This window comes from Protopterus annectens, chromosome 11.part0 (assembly GCF_019279795.1).
Source record: "Protopterus annectens isolate FY-2018-M chromosome 11.part0, PAN1.0, whole genome shotgun sequence".
In the NCBI taxonomy this organism is placed as follows: domain Eukaryota; kingdom Metazoa; phylum Chordata; order Ceratodontiformes; family Protopteridae; genus Protopterus; species Protopterus annectens.
This window is the reverse complement of record NC_056745.1, coordinates 476,575,365-476,596,073: the sequence shown is the minus strand read 5'-3', so window position 1 is coordinate 476,596,073 and position 20,709 is coordinate 476,575,365. Positions and strand designations below refer to the sequence as shown.

At 44.6% G+C, this 20,709-nt stretch overlaps 1 protein-coding gene across 1 annotated transcript in view; it reads left to right on the top strand.

The window, feature by feature from the left end:
* The window catches only part of OSBPL8 (oxysterol binding protein like 8), a 3,324,100-nt gene extending 3,306,283 nt beyond the window's left edge, over positions 1–17,817 (top strand). Inside the window, exon 24 of the mRNA XM_044087980.1 lies at positions 16,756–17,817. Within this exon, the coding sequence (XP_043943915.1) occupies positions 16,756–16,891 (136 nt within the window). The 3' untranslated portion in view covers positions 16,892–17,817. The remainder of the gene's footprint in view (positions 1–16,755) is intronic.
* Positions 17,818–20,709: the final 2,892 nt, after the last annotated feature.

Genomic DNA, 20,709 nt, shown 5'->3' with positions numbered 1-20,709 from the left:
GTACCTGCTAACATTAGGTTACACTCCACCAGGGTTACAGCTACATCAGCAGCCTTTCTCAGGGGGGTGCCAACCAAGGATATTCTGGAAGCTGCAACTTGGAGTTCAGTGCACATCTTCACCAAACACTATCACTTACCTCTATATTCTAAGACTAGAGCTGGTTTTGCCACTGCAGTTTTGCAGGACCTACTAGCTTCTTCTTACCCTGTTTAACTCCACCACCCATCCTTAGCTTTGGGATTCAACCCAAGCGTGATGACTGCCGTAGGGTAACACGATGAACATAGTACAGTTTTGTACCTACCATAAATGTAGATGTTCGAGTGTTCACCCTGCTGCAGTCCAGGTTACCTTCCCTCCATCCCCTCTGAACTAGCTGGACTTATCTATACCACTCTATCCTATGCAACCTCTGTGGTGTATTTGCTTGTACCTGAAGGTATTGTTTTTTATATAACAATATATATATATATATATATATATATATATATATAGATATATATATATATATATATATATGTAGCCTACCTATTGGGGGCACCTGACATCTGGGGCAAGAAAAACTGAAGAAAATGGCGTTGGATGCCTCTTATTATACCCCTGGCGCACTGACGTCAGGGAAGAAGCGACAGCAACTGATGCCGGACCAAGACTTTTGAACTCAGGCCAACTGCGGGACCACTTGACGGCAGGATAACCCAAGTGTGATGACTGCAGCAGGGTGAACACTCGAACATCTACATTTATGGTAGGTACAAAACTGTACTTTCTCTGCACTTCCCTTTGGCCTATCTACTGCACCCAGGGAATTCACAAAGTGCCTAGCTCCAGCAGTTGCATTTTGCAGGCAGAGAAATATTCAAATTTACCCGTACTTGGACGATTACCTGATTCAGGCAGAGGTCAGGACTTGCTATTAGAACACCTGGCATTTGTAAAGAAACTTCTAACTTTTCTGGGGTACACCATCAATGAGAAGAAATCACACCTATTACCCTGCCAACAGATTGTATTCCTGGGAGCAAGCTTGAACACAACTTCCCAGACGGCATTCCTCACTCCAGAGAAACGGGTTCATTCGACAACCTACTTCAAACTACTGGCCCCAAAAACCCAGCTATCTGCAAAGAAAATCCTGCAAGCCCTGGGATTCATGGCCTCTTGCATTCTGTTAATTCCATATGCAAGACTGCATATGAAGAAACGTCAATGGTATCTAAAAAGTCTGTGGTGTCAACATTCTTAAGACCTGGAAACAATGATCCTAACATTCCTTGTCTAAGGGTAGAGTTCCTTTGGTGGGCAGAGGCCTGCTACCATTACAAGGGACTCGCTTTCACTCTACTCCCTGTCACCCAAACTGCCCTGCTACCACTACAAGGGACTCCCTTTCACTGTACCCCCTGCCACCCAAACCCTAACAACAGACGCATCAGACTATGCATGGGGGGGCTCTCATGGCAGGGCAGTGCATTAAGGGCAAATGGAACCCAAAACAGATGTACCTGCATATCAATCAAAAAGAAATGTTAGCTGTACAGAATGCTCTGACAGCCTTCAAAGACCTTATTCTTTCAGGACAACTATTGGTAAAGACATACAACACCACAGTTATGTGGTACATAAATAAGCAGGGGGGAACCCATTCCTACCCACTTTGCAGACTAGCCATTTCTCTGTGGAACACAGCCAGCTCAATTCTTGCCAGGCAAGCTAAATTCACTGGCGGACGACTTAAGCAGAAATCTCATGGACCCACACAAATGGAAACTGGAACCAAAATATTCAAGCTCTTGAGGAGCAAATGGGGGACACCTGGGGTAGACCTGTTTGCCTCCCCTCAGAACTGCCAATCGAACAAATTCTGCACCAGAACTCCCCACAGTCAAGCTTGGAATGTGGATGCCATGTCCTTTTTCTGAGAATGCCTCTCAGTTTATGCCTTCCTCCCTTTGCCTCTCCTCTCGAGGGTTATAGGTTCATAGGTAGGTACTAGGCAATCGGCCTAAGGGCCTACGTAAGCCTAGCCAGCAAGGTACCATAGCTTACGCCACCCAAGAAAGTTATTTTCCTGTGCCACTGTCCAGCACAGACACAGAAGTGATCCCCGGGGTGTATTTCCTATTTTCCCATCCACTCATCAAGATTTTTCTTTAAGAGTGCTAATGAAGAACTTTGCTTGACATAGATGGGTAGCTTGTTCCAGAGTATAGGAAGTCTCAGGGACAGGAATCTATTCCTCCAGCATGTCCTGTTTATACTAAAGGTTTAGGTTATACTAAAGATCAAATAGGACAAGCCAAGGACAGTACTGATTACACCAGACTGGCCACCCTAGCACTGGTTCCCCCTTTTGTGCAGTCTGACAGTGCTGCAACCTTGGCACCTGCCTCAGACCCCCTTCCCTGCTGTCCCAGCAGGTGAGCCAGATTCTGCACCCTCAGCTTCAAACCCTCAACCTTGCAGCCTGGCTAATTCCCTGAGCTCACCTCCAGCAACCCTCAATAAGCAAGTGCTGGATGTCATTCTTGAGGCAAGGAGGCCTAGTACTAGAAAATCCTATTCAGAAAAGTGGAAAAGATACTGTTCCTGGAGCCAGGCTCAGGGGATGGGCACAACGGTGCCCATCTTACCTCGTATTCTAGAATAGTTTACAGAAATGCTCCACAAGGGCCTGTACTTCTCTTCCATTAAGATTCATGCCTGTGCCATATCAACACATTATAATACTGAGCCACCCCTCTTCTCTCATCCCCTGCTAAAACAATTCCATCTGAAGTAGGAGATTCATTTGTCTGCAACCTGTGGGTTATGGATCCGATATCGGATCCGAACCGGCATGGTTTACCAGCTATGGATCCGAGCTCTCAGCTCCTCCCCTCACCCATAATGCCCTGCTCTCCCTACATGACCTCAGATCTAGTTTGCCGCGCTGGTGACCAGATTGGTGTTCTCGAGCTCTTCAGCTAAGTAGTGATATAAAGTGTTTTAGTGTTAAAAAAAATTTATTATTTTTGAAAGTTTGAGTGAAAGTTTAGGTTCCCTTTTTGATATTTAAACTTGTTTAGTTAATTTAATAATTTTTACTTAGTTTTCCCTCCCCTCGCTGGTAGCGTAGTGTGTGTTTGGGCCTGTTGTGTGTGTAATTTACTTTTGCTTTTTACCTTTAGTTTAAGTAAATCCTAAGCTTTTGTGATGTCAGAACAACCCAAGGCTGTTTTCTCTAAGTGCTCCGAGTGTGGCCATAAGCTTTCCCCTGCTGATGGCCACACTCGGTGCTTCGATGCCTTGGGGTTGAACACCTCACTTCTGGATGTTCCATTTGTGCAGGGTTCAACCCCAGGGCATTGAAGGAGCGGAGGTCTAAGCTGGTCCTGGCGGGACTTTTGCCCCCGGACTCGGCTCCGGCCTCCGCTCCTTCGGGGGAACCGTGTCTACGGTTACCTCTCAACTCCCCTCCTCCTCCTGGGACTCAACCTCCCTGTAGTGGTTCGGAGGAGAGGGAAGCTAGAAAGAAGGACCGGAGGGAGAAACACCATAAGCGGCGGGCCGAGACCTCTGTTTCGGCCCTGCCTGCCAAGCGGGCTTCTCCTCCGGCCTCCTTCTCTGCTGGTTCTCCCCCTCCTCGGCTCCAGTCACCTGTGTGCTTTTCACCGGGACCTGAGGAGGAGGAGACCCGATCTCCGTCGAGGCTATCCAGGAGGCACTCAAGGCCTACCTCGGTAGCCTCGTCGAGATCGACCTACAGCTTATCAGATGCTGATCTGGACCGGATGATGAGAAGGTTCATCCAGGCCCAGATGCAGATGGGAGTGCTCTTGCCTCCCCTCTGGGGAGCTCCCCTTTCTTTAAACCTATTGCTCCTTCTCCGACCCGCTACCGGGTTCGGAGCTGGAGCCGAGCAGCCGAGCGGGGTGGTCGGCGCCGATAGTACTCGGTGCCGGATCCGACCCTGCCCTCGAGTGCCGGAGCCGACCTCTCAGAGCCTGGATCCGAGCCTCGGATCCGGGGATCAGTGCTCGCTTCGCCGTCTGTGTCGGAGCGCACTGTCCCCTCGGATCCAGCGCGCTCGCCGCTCTGATCCACTCTTCGGATCCGAGGGGAGCCGATTGTCGGATCCTTTGGTCGAGGTCGGCTCCCCTTCGGGCGTTTGATGTAGTGGAGAGGGCCCTGTTGAGGGTCTGCGGACCCCTGGCACTTGCTTCGGCTCCGTCCCGCGCACCCTCTGTACTGGGTCAGGCTTCCACCATCCGGCCTTTGGGACAGCCCGCTCCTTTGCCCCAAGTTGTTCCTTTGGAACAGGTCACTGTTGCAGGAGTCCTCTGACAGCCCCGGAGGATGCCCCCAAACATACGTGCAAAGGAGGCACATTGACTCCCCCGAGTCTCTCACAGAAGACACGGACTTGGAGGAAGGGGAAGGCTCCCCAAGATCACCCCCTGAGGATGTCTCATTTGGAGACACCATGGAAATGCTCCGCATAATGGGGGGGTGGTCTGCCCCCAAGTCGTCCTCGAACGAGTCTGTGTTCTTGGAGGCATTTGAAGCGGGCCCGTCTACCTCTTGGGTGTCCCCTCCTGCCGACCCCCTGGTGGACCTCATTACCAGCAGGACGTGGAAGGAACCGGACACCGTGGAGCCAATCCCAAAAAGGCCCGACCGTATTCTCAACCCCCCTGCTGACCGTGCCCATTGGAGTAAGGGGCCTCCGGTAGATGCTATGTTGACGGCGGCTGCCACCAAGAGGGAACTTGCTCAGGAGAGTCCCTCAGTCCATCCCCCCGAGCAAGGAGTCTCGGATGATGGACCGCTTGGGGAAGCGGATGTTTAGTTCAGCGACCTTCTCAGTGAGGGCGCTGAACTACCTGGCACATGTGATTAGGATGCAGCGCGATCTTATAAAAGAATACGCTGCATCCCCCCCAGAGTCCATGTCGGAGGAGGACAAAGTGCTGCACTCCACCCGTATGGCCACTCTTAGGTCCGTCACTAATACCTCTATGAGGCTACTGTCCCATGCTACGGAAGGTGCCGCTAGAGCCGCAGGGGCAGGCCTAGTTACCAGACGTCAGGCCTGGCTCCGTCATTGCGATTTCACGGAGCCCTTCAAGGCGTCATTTGCAAACGCCCCTTTTGATGGTTCTGCCCTCTTTGGCAAAACTGTTCGTGATACTTTGACCCAGAGCGAAAAGGACGGGAAGACGCTGTCTGCCGTCGGAATCCGCTTCTCTGTGCCCCAGAGGCCCTATTCTAGGAACCAAAAGGGCCCTATTCTAGGAATCAAAAGGGCCAGAAGAAGCTGTGGTTCCAGAAGTCGCAGCATTCCCAGCCTGCTCCGGACAACCAGTCCTTCCGTGGCAGAGGAGGACAGGGAGGACGCCGCCCTAGGGGCAGAGGGGCTCCCAGGAACTTCGGGTCCAGAGAACCCTTCTCTGAACGGCCCGCGCAGCAGCCCTGAAGGGTTGCCCGGCTGCTCCACTCTGGAGGCAGTCGGGGGACGTTTTTCGGAGCACCTAGCGGCATGGGAGTCCATAACATCAGACCGCTGGGTCCTCCAGATCATATCCAGAGGATACCGTATCCCATTTCGTCACATGCCAAAATTGAAGTCCCTCCCCGACATTCCACCCGGTCAGTGGGAGGCCGCTTTGGCAGAAATTGGCCATCTGCTAAAGAAAAGAGCCTTCCAGCCCGTCCCCCCAGACCAGATCGGATCAGGGTTCTACTCCAGGTTCTTTTTAGTGCCAAAAAAGACGGGGGATCTAAGACCAATTTTAGACCTTTCACTCTTGAACCTGGCAGTTCCCAAGGAGAAATTCCGAATGGTTACGTTGCAGTCTATTCTCCCCCTTCTGGGAGAAAACCACTGGATGTGCTCCATAGACCTCAAGGATGCGTACTACCATATACTAATGGACAGGCGCTCCAGGAGGTTTCTCCGCATCCGGCTGGGAGCCAGTCACTACCAATTCCGGGTCCTTCCCTTTGGTCTCACCACAGCCCCCAGGGTGTTCACCAAAGTATTAGCAGTGGTAGCGGCCCACCTGAGGCTTCAGGGTGTGCAGGTCTTTCCCTACCTGGACGACTGGCTTCTCACCGCCCCAACAAGGCATCTACTACTATTGGCGCGAAACTCCTTTCTCCATCTTGCTCCCCGTCTGGGCATCACAATAAACACAGAAAAATCCAACCTAGCACCCACACAGTTCATAGATTTTATAGGTGCCAGGTTAGACACGAGGAGATTAAGAGCCTTCCTCACTGCGGACAGAATTCAAAATCTGCAACTCCAGGTGCGGGCCATTCTCCACTCAAGCTCAGTTCCGGCAGAGTTGGTCCTGAGGGCCCTAGGGTCCATGGCGGCAGCAATAGCGCTTCTTCCTCTCGCCAGGTTCAATATGCGCATCCTTCAATGGACACTCCTAGTTCAGTGGTCGTATCTTGCTCTTCCGATGCATCATCCCATTGCGATCAGCAAGGCTTGCAAGCGGTCCCTGCTGTGGTGGCTACACTCTCCAGATCTCCACGGAGGCCGCCCCTTTTGTGCTTCTCCCCCTCTCGCCACGGTGACCACAGACACCTCCCACCTCGGGTGGGGGGGGGGCATTTTGCAGGCCGGACGGTCCTAGGCACGTGGAAAGATTCAGAGACCTTTCTGCATATCAACGTTCTAGAGATGAGAGCAGTGCTCTTAGCGTTGCTAGCACTTCAGGCCTTTCTTCCCTTGGGAACAATTGCAATTCAGTCGGACAACATGTCTGTTGTCTGGTATATCAACAAACAAGGAGGAACCAGGTCTTACCCTCTTTGTCGAGAAGCCATGAGAGTGTGGGAATGGGCAATCTCCACCAACCGCTTTCTCATAGCAACGCATTCGGTCGGTCCAACATCCTGGCAGACAAACTCAGTCGCACCATTCTCACCCCTTACGAGTGGTCTCTCAATACTCAGGTAGCGGAACGCATCTTCGCACGGTGGGGAACTTCTTGTTGCGATCTTTTTGCGTCTCCCTCAAACACCAAGTGCGACAGTTTTTCGCTCTAATACCTCCTCCGGAGGTACCACAAGAGACGCTCTGGTGCATGCTTGGCCACCCGGTCTTCTTTATGCTTATCCCCCCTTGCCTCTGATGCTCCAAGTTCTTCAGAAAGCCTCTCGGTTGGGGTGCCGAATGATTCTCATTGCCCCATTTTGGCCTCGACAGATCTGGTTCCCTTTCCTAAGGTCTCACTCAGTGAATCCTCCTTGGATTCTAGATCCCATTCCGGATCTGATTTCTCATCCATCCCGCTTATCACCCCCGAACCTGGACAACCTGAAGCTGACCGCTTGGCTGCTCCAGTTCCACTCCTGATCAGGCCTCCCGGTATTTTGTCCCCTGTTAAGGCCATCCTAGTGGCGGCTCATAAACCATCCACTAGGAAAGTCTACCGCAGTAAGTGGAAACGGTTCTCCTTGTGGGCGGAGCGGCAGGGCCTAAACCCCTTCACAGTTCCCCTTCCTCTGGTGCTTGATTTCTTAACCACTCTTTTTAATAATGGTGCCAGCAGTTCCACGGTCAAAGTACAACTTGCGGCTATTTCTCATTATCATATTGGTCATGACTCCAGTCCACTGATGTCTGCCAAATTGTGTAAGATTTTCCTAAAAGGTACCTTCCTTCTCAGGCCCCCTGTAAAGCAAGTGGTTCCTCCTTGGGACCTTTCTTTGGTCCTCCAGGCCTTGACCGCTCCCCCCTTCGAACCGGCTACGGTAGATCTAAAATTTTTATCTTTCAAGACGGCCTTTATAGTAGCCATTACCTCGGTCAAGAGAGTCTCAGAACTTCAAGCATTATCAGCCAAACCTCCTTACTTGGTCTTTCATCCGGACCGTGTATACCTTAGGACCAACCCGTCCTTTCTTCCTAAGGTAGCTTCTGAAGCAAACATTAATCAATCCATTAACCTCCCTGTTTTCTTTCCTAAATATCAAAACAAGGGTGAGTACAAGCTTCACTCCTTAGATGTTCACAGGCAACTTAAATTTTATCTAAACAGGACAGCTGATCATAGGCAATCCGACCAGTTGTTTATTTCCTTTGCTAAATTTAATTTGGGCAAGCCAATTTCTAAAGTCTCATTATCTCGCTGGATTTCACAGTGCATCTTATTGACTTATCAAGCTTCTGGAAGGCCCACGGAGGTGTACATGCCCATTCAACCCGGTCAGTCTCTACCTCGGCCTTTAAGGCTAGGATTCCTCTAGATGATATTTGTGCAGCAGCCACTTGGGCTTCATCTCATACCTTTATTTCCCACTATAAGTTGGATCTTACATCTAGGGGTAGAGCATCCTTTGGCTCATGGGTGCTCGAATATCCTTCCATGATGGCCGCCCAAGATTCAGTTAGCTGGGGACTCTGTCCCACAGGTTGCAGACAAATGAATCTCCTACTTCAGATTTAGAAGTTATGTACTCACCATAACGTTCCATCTGAGTAGGTGTATTCATTTGTCTGCAACCATCCCGCCCTCCTATCCCCCTGGCCTTTTCAGTTTCCTGCATAATATGTGTTACCCTTTTCAGGGTGTTCTTGCTGTTGGCAAACTCGATCTGAGGTCATGTAGGGAGAGCAGGTCATTATGGGTGAGGGGAGGAGCTGAGAGCTCGGATCCATAGCTGGTAAACCATGCCGGTTCGGATCCGATATCGGATCCATAACCCACAGGTTGCAGACAAATGAATACACCTACTCAGATGGAACGTTATGGTGAGTACATAACTTCTAATTAGAGGTGCCAAAAATTTAAGACCCCCCGGAGAGCTCCCACTCCAGCCTGGGTCAATTTTGCATTAGAAAAACTCACTCTTCCGCCCTTTGAACCAGCTGCTACAGCAGAGTTGAAATTCCTTTCTTGGGAAACAGCTTTACTTCTAGCCTTCACTTCTGCAAGAAGAGTGTCTGAACTGCAGGCCCTCATGGCAGTGGAACCCTTTTTTATCTTCAATGCAGACAGGGTTTCCCTCAGGACTAATCCATCCTTTATGCCCAAGGTGGTGTCTAGTGTGGCTCTAAACCAGTCCATTCATTTGCTTACTTTTCTCCCTAATCCTCAGAATAAAGGGGAAAGGATACTGCATTCTCTGGACGTACACAGACACCTTAGATTCTATTTGGGCAGGACTAAGCCTCTCAGAAAATCCGACCAGCTGCTAGTTAGCTTTGCTGCAGGGGCAGAGAGGAAGGCCATTTCAAAGCAAACCATTTCCAAATGGATAGCACATTGCATCCATTTCTGCTACAAACACCATGGAAAACCTACCCCACAGGGTATAAGAACACATTCCACCAGGGCTGTATCTACCTCTACTGCATTTCTCAGTGAAGACCCTACCAGGGATATCCTGGAAGCTGCAACCTGGAGCTCTGTACATACTTTCACCAAGCATTACCACCTGCCTATCTTTTCTAAATCCAGAGCTGGGCTTGCCACAGCAGTCTTACAGGGCCTTATTGCTAGCCCTAATGCTCTTTAACTACCTCCACCCTTCCTTAGCATTGGGAATCAACCCAAATGTGATGACTGCAACAGTGAAACACGAAGAACATAGTTCAGTTGTGTACACTTAGCATAAATGTAGATGTTCGAGTGTATTCACTGTTGCAGTCCTGGTTACCTTCCTCCCAGCCCCCTGACTTATCTTAACTTTTACCTTCCTCTTTGTTTGGCATATACTATATCATGTGTATTTGGATTTTGCTGGGGGTGTTCCATACCATATAATTGCTTCCTATTGTGGGGGCACCTGACATCTGGGGTGAGAAAAACTGATGTAATGGCGTGGGCTGCCTGTTTTTATACCAGTGACGACCTGACGTCAGTCCTGGAGTGACAGTAAAAGACATAGAAATACTAAGCCTCTAGTATTCGGGCCGACTGAGGGCTACCCCTAGCAGGATAACCCAAGTGTGAGGACTGCAGCAGTGAATACACTTGAACATTTACATTTATGGTAAGTGTACACAACTGTACTTTCCTTTTCTTCCATGTCTCAAGAAGGAACTTTAGTGGTGGATCCAGTAGTTGTCTCTAAATCCAGGGCTCCGTTATCTTCCCCCTCTTCCCTCTCAGGAATGGTTCACAGACGCTTCAGATGTGGGATGGGGGAGCAGCTTTTGGCTCCCTAAAGGTACAGGAGGTGTGGCTTTCAGCAGAAGGACACATCATTGTCAAAAAGATGAGGGCTCTTATGCTGTCTGTTCAAGCTTTTCATCCTCTTCTCTCAAGGGCCTTTCATGGAATTCATAGACAGTACCACAGTGACGTGGTATCTAAACAAACCAGGAGGAACAAGACCCTGCCTTCTTTGCCAGTTGGTACACTTGGTATGGGATCTTGCTGTTAAGTATCAAGTGACTCTTCAGGCAGTTTACATCCTTTCAGGTAAAAATATTGTGACAGACACTACGAGCATGTCCTTATTCCCACGAATGGATGCTTCACAGGTATGTTTCTGGACTGTCCACCAGTGGGATACTCCACAAGTAGATCTATTTGCCTCCCCTCTGAACAGAAAGCTTCCTGTATTTTGTGCCAGAGTCCCAGGTCTTCTGATGTGGAAGGTGGATGCCCTCTCTTTTTCCTAGATGGGGATGTTTCCTTATGCATTCCCTCCCTTTCCTTTCATTCCAAAAGGCCTATTCAAAATTTAGCAGGATGCTCCCAATATGTTGGTGACTCCCTTTTGGCCGAGACAGCATTGGTTCCCTCCTCTTCTGCATTTAGCTAAGGAGAATCATCACAAGATACCTCACAGTGTGGAACTACCCACACAAGACAAGGGATCTTTCATCCATTTCCACTTGTGTACTCTTCAGCTGACACTGTGGGTGATAGGATTTTGATCCCAAATAGACACCTTTTTTTTTCTAAGGACTTGCTAAAGGTCCTGCAGGAAGCCAGGAAATCTGCAGTGGGAAGTCCTACTTAGCCAAATATAAGAGATTTTCTATTTGATATCTTTCTTGTAACCTAAATCCACTTACTGTGGATGTTCCTTTGGTTCTCTCTTATTTGTGTGAGTTGCTGTATGTGGTTTATAGCCTAGTCTTCTGTTAAGGCTCACTTATTTATTTATTTATTACATTTGTTGACTGGGTATGTCAGACTGGGCCAGAGGCCTGTTTTCAGTGGACACCCAAGGAGACAAAGCTCAGCATCAAGAGAATGTACAATGCAAGATCCTGTTAAATATTGATGACCTAGGGCGAAAACTCCACAGTATTACAACACAATCAGAAGTACAACACAATCAGGTAGCAGTAAATAAAATACAGTCAGTAGAATTGTACAATTACTGTTGCAGTAACAGCCAAGACACAGTAGCTATAATGCAATCTGTAGAAATGTTCAGTTACAGTATAGAATGCGCAGTTGGCCTAACTACTGGTGTCATTCCAAGGGGATCCAATGTCTGTCTGCCTGGGATGACATGCTGGACAAGCCACGCTGCTTCGCAAGGGATGGCTTGCACCTGTCACCCCTGGGCTTCCGGATGTTGGCAAAGGCTCTTGCCACCCCCATAGTGCCTTTTTTAGGCAAGGCTCAAATTCTAAACCTACCACCCTAGAACACAAAAAAGAAAATAAACTAAGGGTAATGCTGCTCAATGCCAGAAGTCTAAACCTCAAGATGCACGCACTCGAAGCCCTTCTCAGTATGGAGAACATCGATGTCTGTGCTGTGACTGAAACCTGGTTCAAGGCTCCTGAGAGCACCCCGGCACTATCAGGTTTTACCTCATATCATGCGTTCTGGCCCCAAAACCCAGACCACACAAAGAAAGGAGGGGGGGTATCCATATTCATTAAGGATACCCACACCTCCAGGTTGGTGGCAACGTACGAAGCATCGGAGACCATCCAGGTGCAATTAACCGTAGGAAAGACTGCTCTGCAATTTGTAGCATGTTACAGGCCACCCTCTCAAACTCAGGAACCTCACACAGCTTTCCTGAAAACACTTGAGGGGATAAATGTATCTCCAAACACCATCATATTAGGTGATTTCAACTACCCGAATATAGACTGGGATCATTACTCAAGCCCCAACACTCTAGCCCAAAGGTTCCTAGAGTTCATAAACTCAAATGCCATGGAACAACTAGTCACCATCCCCACAAGAGGAGAAAACATACTAGATCTCATCATCACGAACATGGGGACACAATGTTCAGCACCAGAGGTGTACCCCTCATTGGTGAGATCAGATCATAAACTAATCTCACTGGAAGTCCACATCCCGCCCCCACTCCAGATAAAAAAGACCACAGTGAAAAACTTCTCAAAAGCCAACTTCACTCTTCTTAAGACTGGTGTGGTTTCCTTCAAGGCCCCCGAGCCAGCGGAAACCATTACCCAAACAGCTAAATCACTTACAAATGCCTTCTATCAGCACCTCCAGGACTGCATGGATCAGGCAATCCCAAACAAAACAAAGACTCTCTGCACCAAAGGCAAGCGCCCAGTCTGGTGGACCCCAGCCATTAACAAGCTCTACAATAAAAGGAGAAAGCTACTACAAGATAGAGCAAAATCCTTAAAAGGGAAGACACCCTTGATCACTATAAGTAAAAAACTACGACCGCTCATAAAATCATCCAAGGCAAATTTTGAAAGAAAAGTCGCTAAGGACTCAAAAGACAATCATAAGGCCTTTTTTAGCTATGTTAGAAACCTGGGAGGAAACTCCCAGATATGCTCAAAATTAGTTCATAATGATGTAAAAATCACTGAACCAACAGACATTGCCAACATACTGGCTGACAGGTTCAGTGCTAATTTCCCCCCCCTCCCCCCCAAAAGGAGAGATATTTATCCCAGTGGATTGTAGCCTCCCACACATCTCAAATGCTCAGGTGAAAACTGCTCTCTCCAAGGCAAAAAACACAGCATCTATGGGACCAGATGGTGTCCCCGGTTGTGTGCTCCACGAACTCAATGAGGAATTAAATCCGCTGTTAGGGCAGCTGTTTAATCTTAGCCTCACCTCAGGATACGTACCCAAGGAGTGGCGTACGGCAACTGTGGTCCCACTTCACAAAGGCGGTGCCTCCACTGACCCTGGAAATTACCGACCCATCAGCTTGACAAGCCTAGTCTGCAAAGCTATGGAGAGGATCATAATGGAACTCATAAATAAAGACATAGGGGACTTACAGACATTGGATCCAACCCAGTTTGGCTTTGTCAAAGGCAGATCATGCCTTTTAAACTTGGTTGATTTTTTTGAAACAGTCACCAAGGCCATTGATGAGGGCAAGGCAGTCCACACAGCTTACCTTGACCTTGCAAAAGCTTTCAACACAATACCCCACTCGGGTATCATAGAAAAACTCACCAACTTAAATGTAAACCCATACGTCACAAGATGGGTTGCAAACTGGCTAAGTGACAGAACCCACAGGGTCAGAGTGGCTCGCGCCATGTCAGACTCCAAGCCGGTCACAAATGGTGTCCCGCAGGGCTCAGTCCTGGGCCCCCTCTTGTTCGGCATCTACTTTTCAGAAGTACAGGCAAACACAGGAGGATTATGGCTGACAAAGTTTGCAGATGACTGCAAATTGGGCGCCATAGTTGAAAACACATCAGACACAGATATCCTTCAGAAGGGTCTCATAGAAACGGATAACTGGTGCCAAAGCCATGGCCTAAAGTTAAACGCCAAAAAATGAATAGTCATACCCTTCGGGAAAAACAAGGTTATCCCTAGCTACCATATAGGTGGCAATCCACTAAGCACAGAAGAGGTTATCAGGGATCTGGGGACCCAGGTTGACAGTAACCTTTCATTTGACACCTACGTTGCCAAGGTAGTTAGGAAAACCTTCTACATTGCCCACCTGATCATGAAGGGATTCACATCTAGATCAAGGGAGGTCATTGTTCCCCTGTACTCATCACTCATCAGACCAATGATTGAGTACAATGCCCCATTCGGAATGTATCTTACCCGACACCTGCAGCAATTGGGAAGGCCCCAAACGTTCCTCACCAAAAGGATAAAGGGTCTCAAAAATATGTCTTATGCTGCCCGACTGAAGGAACTCCAGCTCTATTCAGTCGCATACCGTCTGCTCAGAGGTGACCTGTGCCTAACGTACAAGGCCATGTCTAACCCGGAATTGATGGACATGCTCCACCTCAAAAAATCTAAATCCATAAGAAATACAAAAGGAAGAGACTTAAACCTTAACAGAGTTATAAATAGGACATGCTGGAGGGACAGATTCATCACCCAGAGACTCCTTATGCTGTGGAACAAAATCCCGGTACATGTGAGGCAGAGCACCTCGCTGGCCCTGTTCAAGAGAAATCTTGATCAATGGATGGGAGATCACAGGTTTACCCCGTGGATTACCTCAGTGTCACTGCTGGACAGAGGCACGGTAAACTAATGGGCATAGTACCTTTCAAACTTAAGGGGTGGTGAAAGCCACATAACTTTGGGCTAGGCTTATAAATGCCGTAGGGCAGATAGCCTAGTATAAACCTATGAACCTATAAAACAGTAGATAGTATGTAGATAAGGTTAGAAGGTAAGGTAAGAAAGGTAAATAAGAGCCTTTATTTCTTCCTTTAGCTTCTAGATTTGAGGCTAAACAATTTCTTAAAAGTGTCACTCACATGAGTCTTCCCAAGAAGCCTGTTTTCTCCCTGAGATTTTAATTTTGTTTTAGTGAAGTTGACCCAGGCTTCCTTTGAGCCTCCTGCTTCAGCTTTCTTGCAACATTGTTCTTTGAAGAAGTCCTTTTGTTGTCAGTTTAATCAGTCTGTTAATTTGCGTACTTTTTCCCCCTCTCCGCATTCTGCCAGTGAGAGGGTGCTACATACTTTGGATGTGCAGATTTTATATGGAAAAGACTATTAGAAAACCTGATCAATTGTTTGTTTTGTTTCTTTTCATCCTAGGTCCTTAGGATTAGCTGTATCCAAGCAAACTGTTTCTTCTTGGATTTAAAAGGCTATTTCTTTTTCTTATACTTTTCATGGTAAGAGCCTTCCTTCCTCTGTAAAGGCTCATTCTACTAGAGCTGTGGCATCTTCTAGTGCCTTTATCAAGGGTTAGATATGAATTCTATTGTTGAAGCGGCTACCTGGACTTCTGTGCATACTTTTACTAAGCACTACAAGTTGTATGATGTCTTTAGAGCTAGAGCTGGTTTTGCTAGGGCCATTCTTCATGACTTTTTAGAGGGCTCTACTGCTCCTCCCTCCTCTCAAGTTTCTTCTTGAGCATTGTCACTCTCTCATATGTTAGGAATACTGCAGCAGTGAATAGAAGGACATAGTACAGTTGTGTAAAATCTTATCCTAACAGAAGGTGTCCTTTCCTTCACTGTTGCAGTATTTACTTTTTCACTCCTTCCCCCAGTCCATTACATTCCTGGATGTACTGGTTACCTATTGGGTTTCCTTGGACTACTTTTCCATCTGGGGTAATCATTTCTGAAGATGTTACGCCCAGACGTCACCTTTATGCTCAACGCTACACAAAGAGCATATGTGTGACGCCCAGCATACCTTAAAGCAATAGTAGGCTTTGGTGTACTGGCTGACATTGGGCTACCCACAACAGGGAATTCCATATGTTAGGAGTACTGCAACAGTGAAGGAAAGGATATTTATTGTGATGGTAAGATTTTACACAACTGTACTTCATAAACTTTCTGCTTTCCAGATAACACAGCCTGAATGTATTCACAAGAATAACCAATTGTGTAACTTAAAGGTACATGTGTACAAGCAGAAATCCCCCCTCCCATCATTTATGACTTGATTTACCTGATGACATGCTTTTTGTACCCTAAAAATATTCACAAGAGTAATCATTTTGGTGGCAAGCCCCAAGAAGTGAAAAAGCATGTAAAAACAGTAATGCTACCACCACTCCATTTTTCTTAAGTCAGTTTAGAATACGTGTTAATGTAATTTAATTTGGTTTCTCTGGAAATGTTATATATTTCATTCTTTTTTCATTAATGTCTATTCATGCAGTGTTTTCCTTTTGTGTACTTTATCTTCAGATTTACCTTTTAGGTTAAACAATGCCTGGCAGTCTTTGTGTGTGTGTGTGTGTGTGTGTGTGTGTGATTTGACGTCTAGGTTAGAATGTGCCTTCTGCTGCTGAGGTGACTACATCATGCATGCTATTCACTTCCTGTCTCATTTCTGTACTGCTTCATTTTCTTTTTGTGGAGTTTATGCTTTCATTTTCTTGATCAGATAATGTACTTAAATGTGAGTGTTTAGTGCTTTTACTACTGTAGATTGTTTAATTTGTTCAACTGTTCTGATTTCTGTTTAGGTCTGTTTTTTTAATATTGCATGTCTAATGTTTTATTCTGCTTGTTATTGATTTACTGCTTTATTTGTTTCTGAGGTGTTTTCCATTTTTTCTAATAAATTACTTCTCAAGATGGTGGCAGTTTGTTGTATTTTTAAGTGTGTGAGAATAACAATATGTGACTCAATGTGTGAGGTCTAGGTGGCCTGCAGTAGTTTTTCCCCATGCATGAAACAGATTCGATACACAGGCAGCAAGAAATATGATTGGACAGTTTTCATTACTCATTTTGTATCAGTAGTTAATTTGTTATAAAGCTCACGAGTAGTAATACACCATGTCTGACATAAAGATAACAGTCAATAAAGTTGAAAAATATTTGTTTTATGCTTGTAGACTCAAATGTGTCCCTTTTTCTTTTTAGAAATGTGGCAGCCCTCCAAAATCGAGCATTTAGAAATTGGCCACGTGCAGAAAATAATTTCCTCCAGCAGAGAGACTTCTTTTTCATTATCTTACTAATACTGCTTCAGATAATAATCAATTATGTTTTGAAATGAAGTTTCTGTGACTGAAAAGAGCTAGAAGGAACAAATAAGTTTTAGGACATTTTGTCTGGCTGAATTTTTTTTTTTTGGATTTACATCAGAACCCTGATGCCTGAAGAAACTCTGCCATTCAGAGAGGACCATTTTGTACATTTTTTTTCTGTCATCATCTCAAGGTTATGAAGTAACTGCATAACATTTATATCCATTTATGTGTAGAAGTAATGCTGGTGCCTAGTTTCTGAGCCTTTTAAATTATTCTTGCATTTCAAGAATGTATTAAAAACACTCGCATCTTTCTATGTGAAAGGTGGAGTCCTGTATAGAACCGTTTAAAAACAGTGATGTATCAATAACAGCTAATCCTTACGTGGACTGTTAAAGAACTGCTTTTGCAAATGGTCATTCAGAAGTGCCCAGTTTCTTTTCATTATTGAAGAGTTATTTTTCTTCATGGTTAAAATAGGTATTCATTCACTTTTGTAAAGAGATTAGAAATGTTTGTTTATTTGCACATTTTCTGATACATCCGACTTGAGTCGTGAAAATCTTTTAGAGACAGAAAGCTTTCATTCCTTTCCTTTAGGACTGTTACTTGATCAGAATTCCTGTCGTTTTTACATAGAAGACTAGCTTAGATGTGCATAGCTACATTACTCTTAAATGTGGTAGCCTTATCAGTTTTTAGTAGAAACGTCGCTCTTGCTGACTCAATATTATTTATAGTATGTACTTTGCTTCCTTTTATAGACTGAAAAACATACTGAAATGGCCAGTGGAATTTCACTTTTATAAGCACACTCCTTGTATTTTAATACTTCAACTGCTGAAATGGTAAATGTAATAATTTAAGGTATTAGTAGTGGCCAAACATTTTGTATGGAATGCAAGTTAAACTGCAAGGACAGTTAATTATATCAACAACGGATGTGATACTTTGTCTTTGGTATAAACAATGTATGTGTTTGTATCTGTTCTTTTGTAAATGTTTCCATAGCCTTTTCATCTGTAGATTCTGTGAGCAGAGCATTTTATCGTTAATTTCTAAAGATATAGCACATTTTTTCTATTTCTTATGAAGGCTGTGCAGCATAAACAAAGAAGCTTGAAAATCCAAGCTGTATAACAGTTCTTAAGAGGTCATAAATTCCATGCTGGTTTTAGGAATAGCATTAATTAGATTGACCTTCAGCTTCTTGTATATTGTGGGTAGGAAGTCTTTATTCTGCTTCTCTTTGGGTGTGTGTGATTCTGTTCCTCATTATCGAATGAGCATCCAATCAGAGACCAGTACATCGACTCCCATTCTATTAAAGCTCAAAGCAGGCTGTAACATGTGTCATGCTGGGATTCGGTGGGGGGGTAAGTCCTGTCCTTTTTACAGTACTCTGTCTATAGAAACAAAGTTTGAAGTATTGGGCACAAAGCTACAATGTTTGAGCAATGTCAGGAAAGTGCAATGCAACTCATTTCATGTGTGTGTGTGTGTCTGTGTTTCTATCTATCTACATATATATATATATATATATATATATATATATATATATATATATATATATAGAGAGAGAGAGAGAGAGATATAGTAATACAAAATGAAGATAGAACACCATGACTGCCACAGCTAAACGAAAACTTTATTAATAAAAGGATGAGCGCTTTTGGGTTAGCATAACCCTTCTTCAGATCAAAATTTAGAACAAACAAATAAATATTTAAATAGTAGAATAGCTCGTTGGGAATTATCCCAAAGCGCAAATCGTTCATATGAAATCACGTCATCTTTATCATCTGAAAACTACAGCTCATCTATAGAGCCATCATATAAAAAACGCAGAAAGTACTCAGTGTCCTAAAAATTAAATACAGCCGCAGTGCAAGTGGATGCCCTGGAAAGAAAATCTTGCATCTATAACAACCAGTCAAGTTCCAATCAAGGCTTCAAAAGCCAGTCAATCTAACGTCAACAAAAACAAGAAGGTGTATTGTAGACCGACCATATCAGTAGGTCAAGCCATCATATAAAAAAATGAGTGGAATGCTCCACGACTTACTTAATGATAATAAATTGAAGCTACATTTTATGTTGTGGCTGTTGACATGCCCAATCAGGTTTCAAGATTGGCTTCATCAGCCAATGAAACCAATACTGATGGGCCAATTTTATCATATTGTTCGAACTGAGTCAAAGTGGTCGGTATTATTCTATAGAGTATAATCACAATGAAGCAAAGCTCATTCGTTAACTGTTCTTATCATATATTGTGTGGTATGGTTCCAGTACAAAAATTTCAAATGTTTAAAAAAAGCTATTCAGCGTTCAAAGTGTCTTTCTGCCAATAAAATTATAAGATTCATTTATTTATCCAATAAATGTACTTGGTAAAAACAGAAGTTTAATTTACAATGAAACTTCACACTTCAATATTTTTGGCTAGAAAAAGTTATTTCAGTATTAAATAGATTAAACGTAACTATGAAATGTTACTTTGAAATGAAAAAATAATAGGCACATCACTTTTATTGACCAATACAATTTAGACTTTAGTGCTGCTGACCAATCAAAGCCAACCAGTCAAAGCTGCATAGTGATGGTGTCATCCCATCAAAATTTGTTGCAGTTCTAGCCAATTAAATATAATAATTTGACTCAACAGCCTATCATATTGTTAGTTTGACGGCCAACATGAATGGGAGTTGAACTCTTCGTAAAAAAAAATCTAAACATGTAATGGCAAAAATAAAGGCAAATGATTCAACAAACAAATATCCCAACAAAAACATATATTGATTTGATGTACAAACAATAAAAAGCTTATCACTCATATTAGCCAATAAGGTTTAGGTTTAAATGCTGTTAACCAATCAAAAACCAACCAAAGCCGCACAATGGTGAAATCATCCAGTCAAGAATTATTATATTTTCAACCAACCAAGCACAATAAGTTGACTCAACAACCTATCACATTGTGAATTTAATGACCAAAGGGTATATAGACATGGAATAGCAAGAATAAACGAAGGCATATAACTCAATAAGCAGCAGTAATAACAAAAACATATACACACTAATGTGATAGTGTAACAGTTGAATTCAGTAGCTTCCCACATTGTCAGTTTAACAACCGGTATGGGTGGAGATTTAACTCGTCATTAAATAACATCAAGATATGAGATGACAAAAAACAAAACAGAAAATGAAGAATAATTTTTAATTGAGATGAATGATTTATAATGTGCCATTGCCTACATTTAGAACAAACTGAACGTCAATATTTTGTTCTTTATTGGTAAAGATGTGATTGGTTCTAAACAATGGTCTTTTTAATATGAATGGTTGTTTTCTCTTCTCATTAACATGTTTTATATCATTGGCCAAATATTTTTGGTGGTTTAATGCTGACACTCATATTGGCTATTCTACTATTCAAGTATTTGTTTGTTTGTTCTAAATTTTGATCTGAAGAAGGGTTATACTAACCTGAAAACGCTCATCCTTTCATTAATAAAGTTTTCGTTTAGCTGTGGTGGTCGTAGTGTTCTATCTTCATTTTGTATTACTACATATTTTTGGGTACCTCACCTTGGTGACCTTTCTTTCTTTAGTATTATGTGCTCTCAGAATCAGAAAGTTAAAGTAGCAGGGGTTGTGGAGGTGCAGGGGAGATGCCTCCCACACTTAAAAAAAAAAAAATAGTAATGTTCTTTTGCGTCGTCCAAGGTTATGTCTTGGAGCATGCAGATTAGTTTTTTGGGTTTTTTCCAATCTTTTCCAGTCGAAGGTTTCAGTGCTGATCTACTGAAGTTTAGACTAACTTCAGTAGCTCCATAAA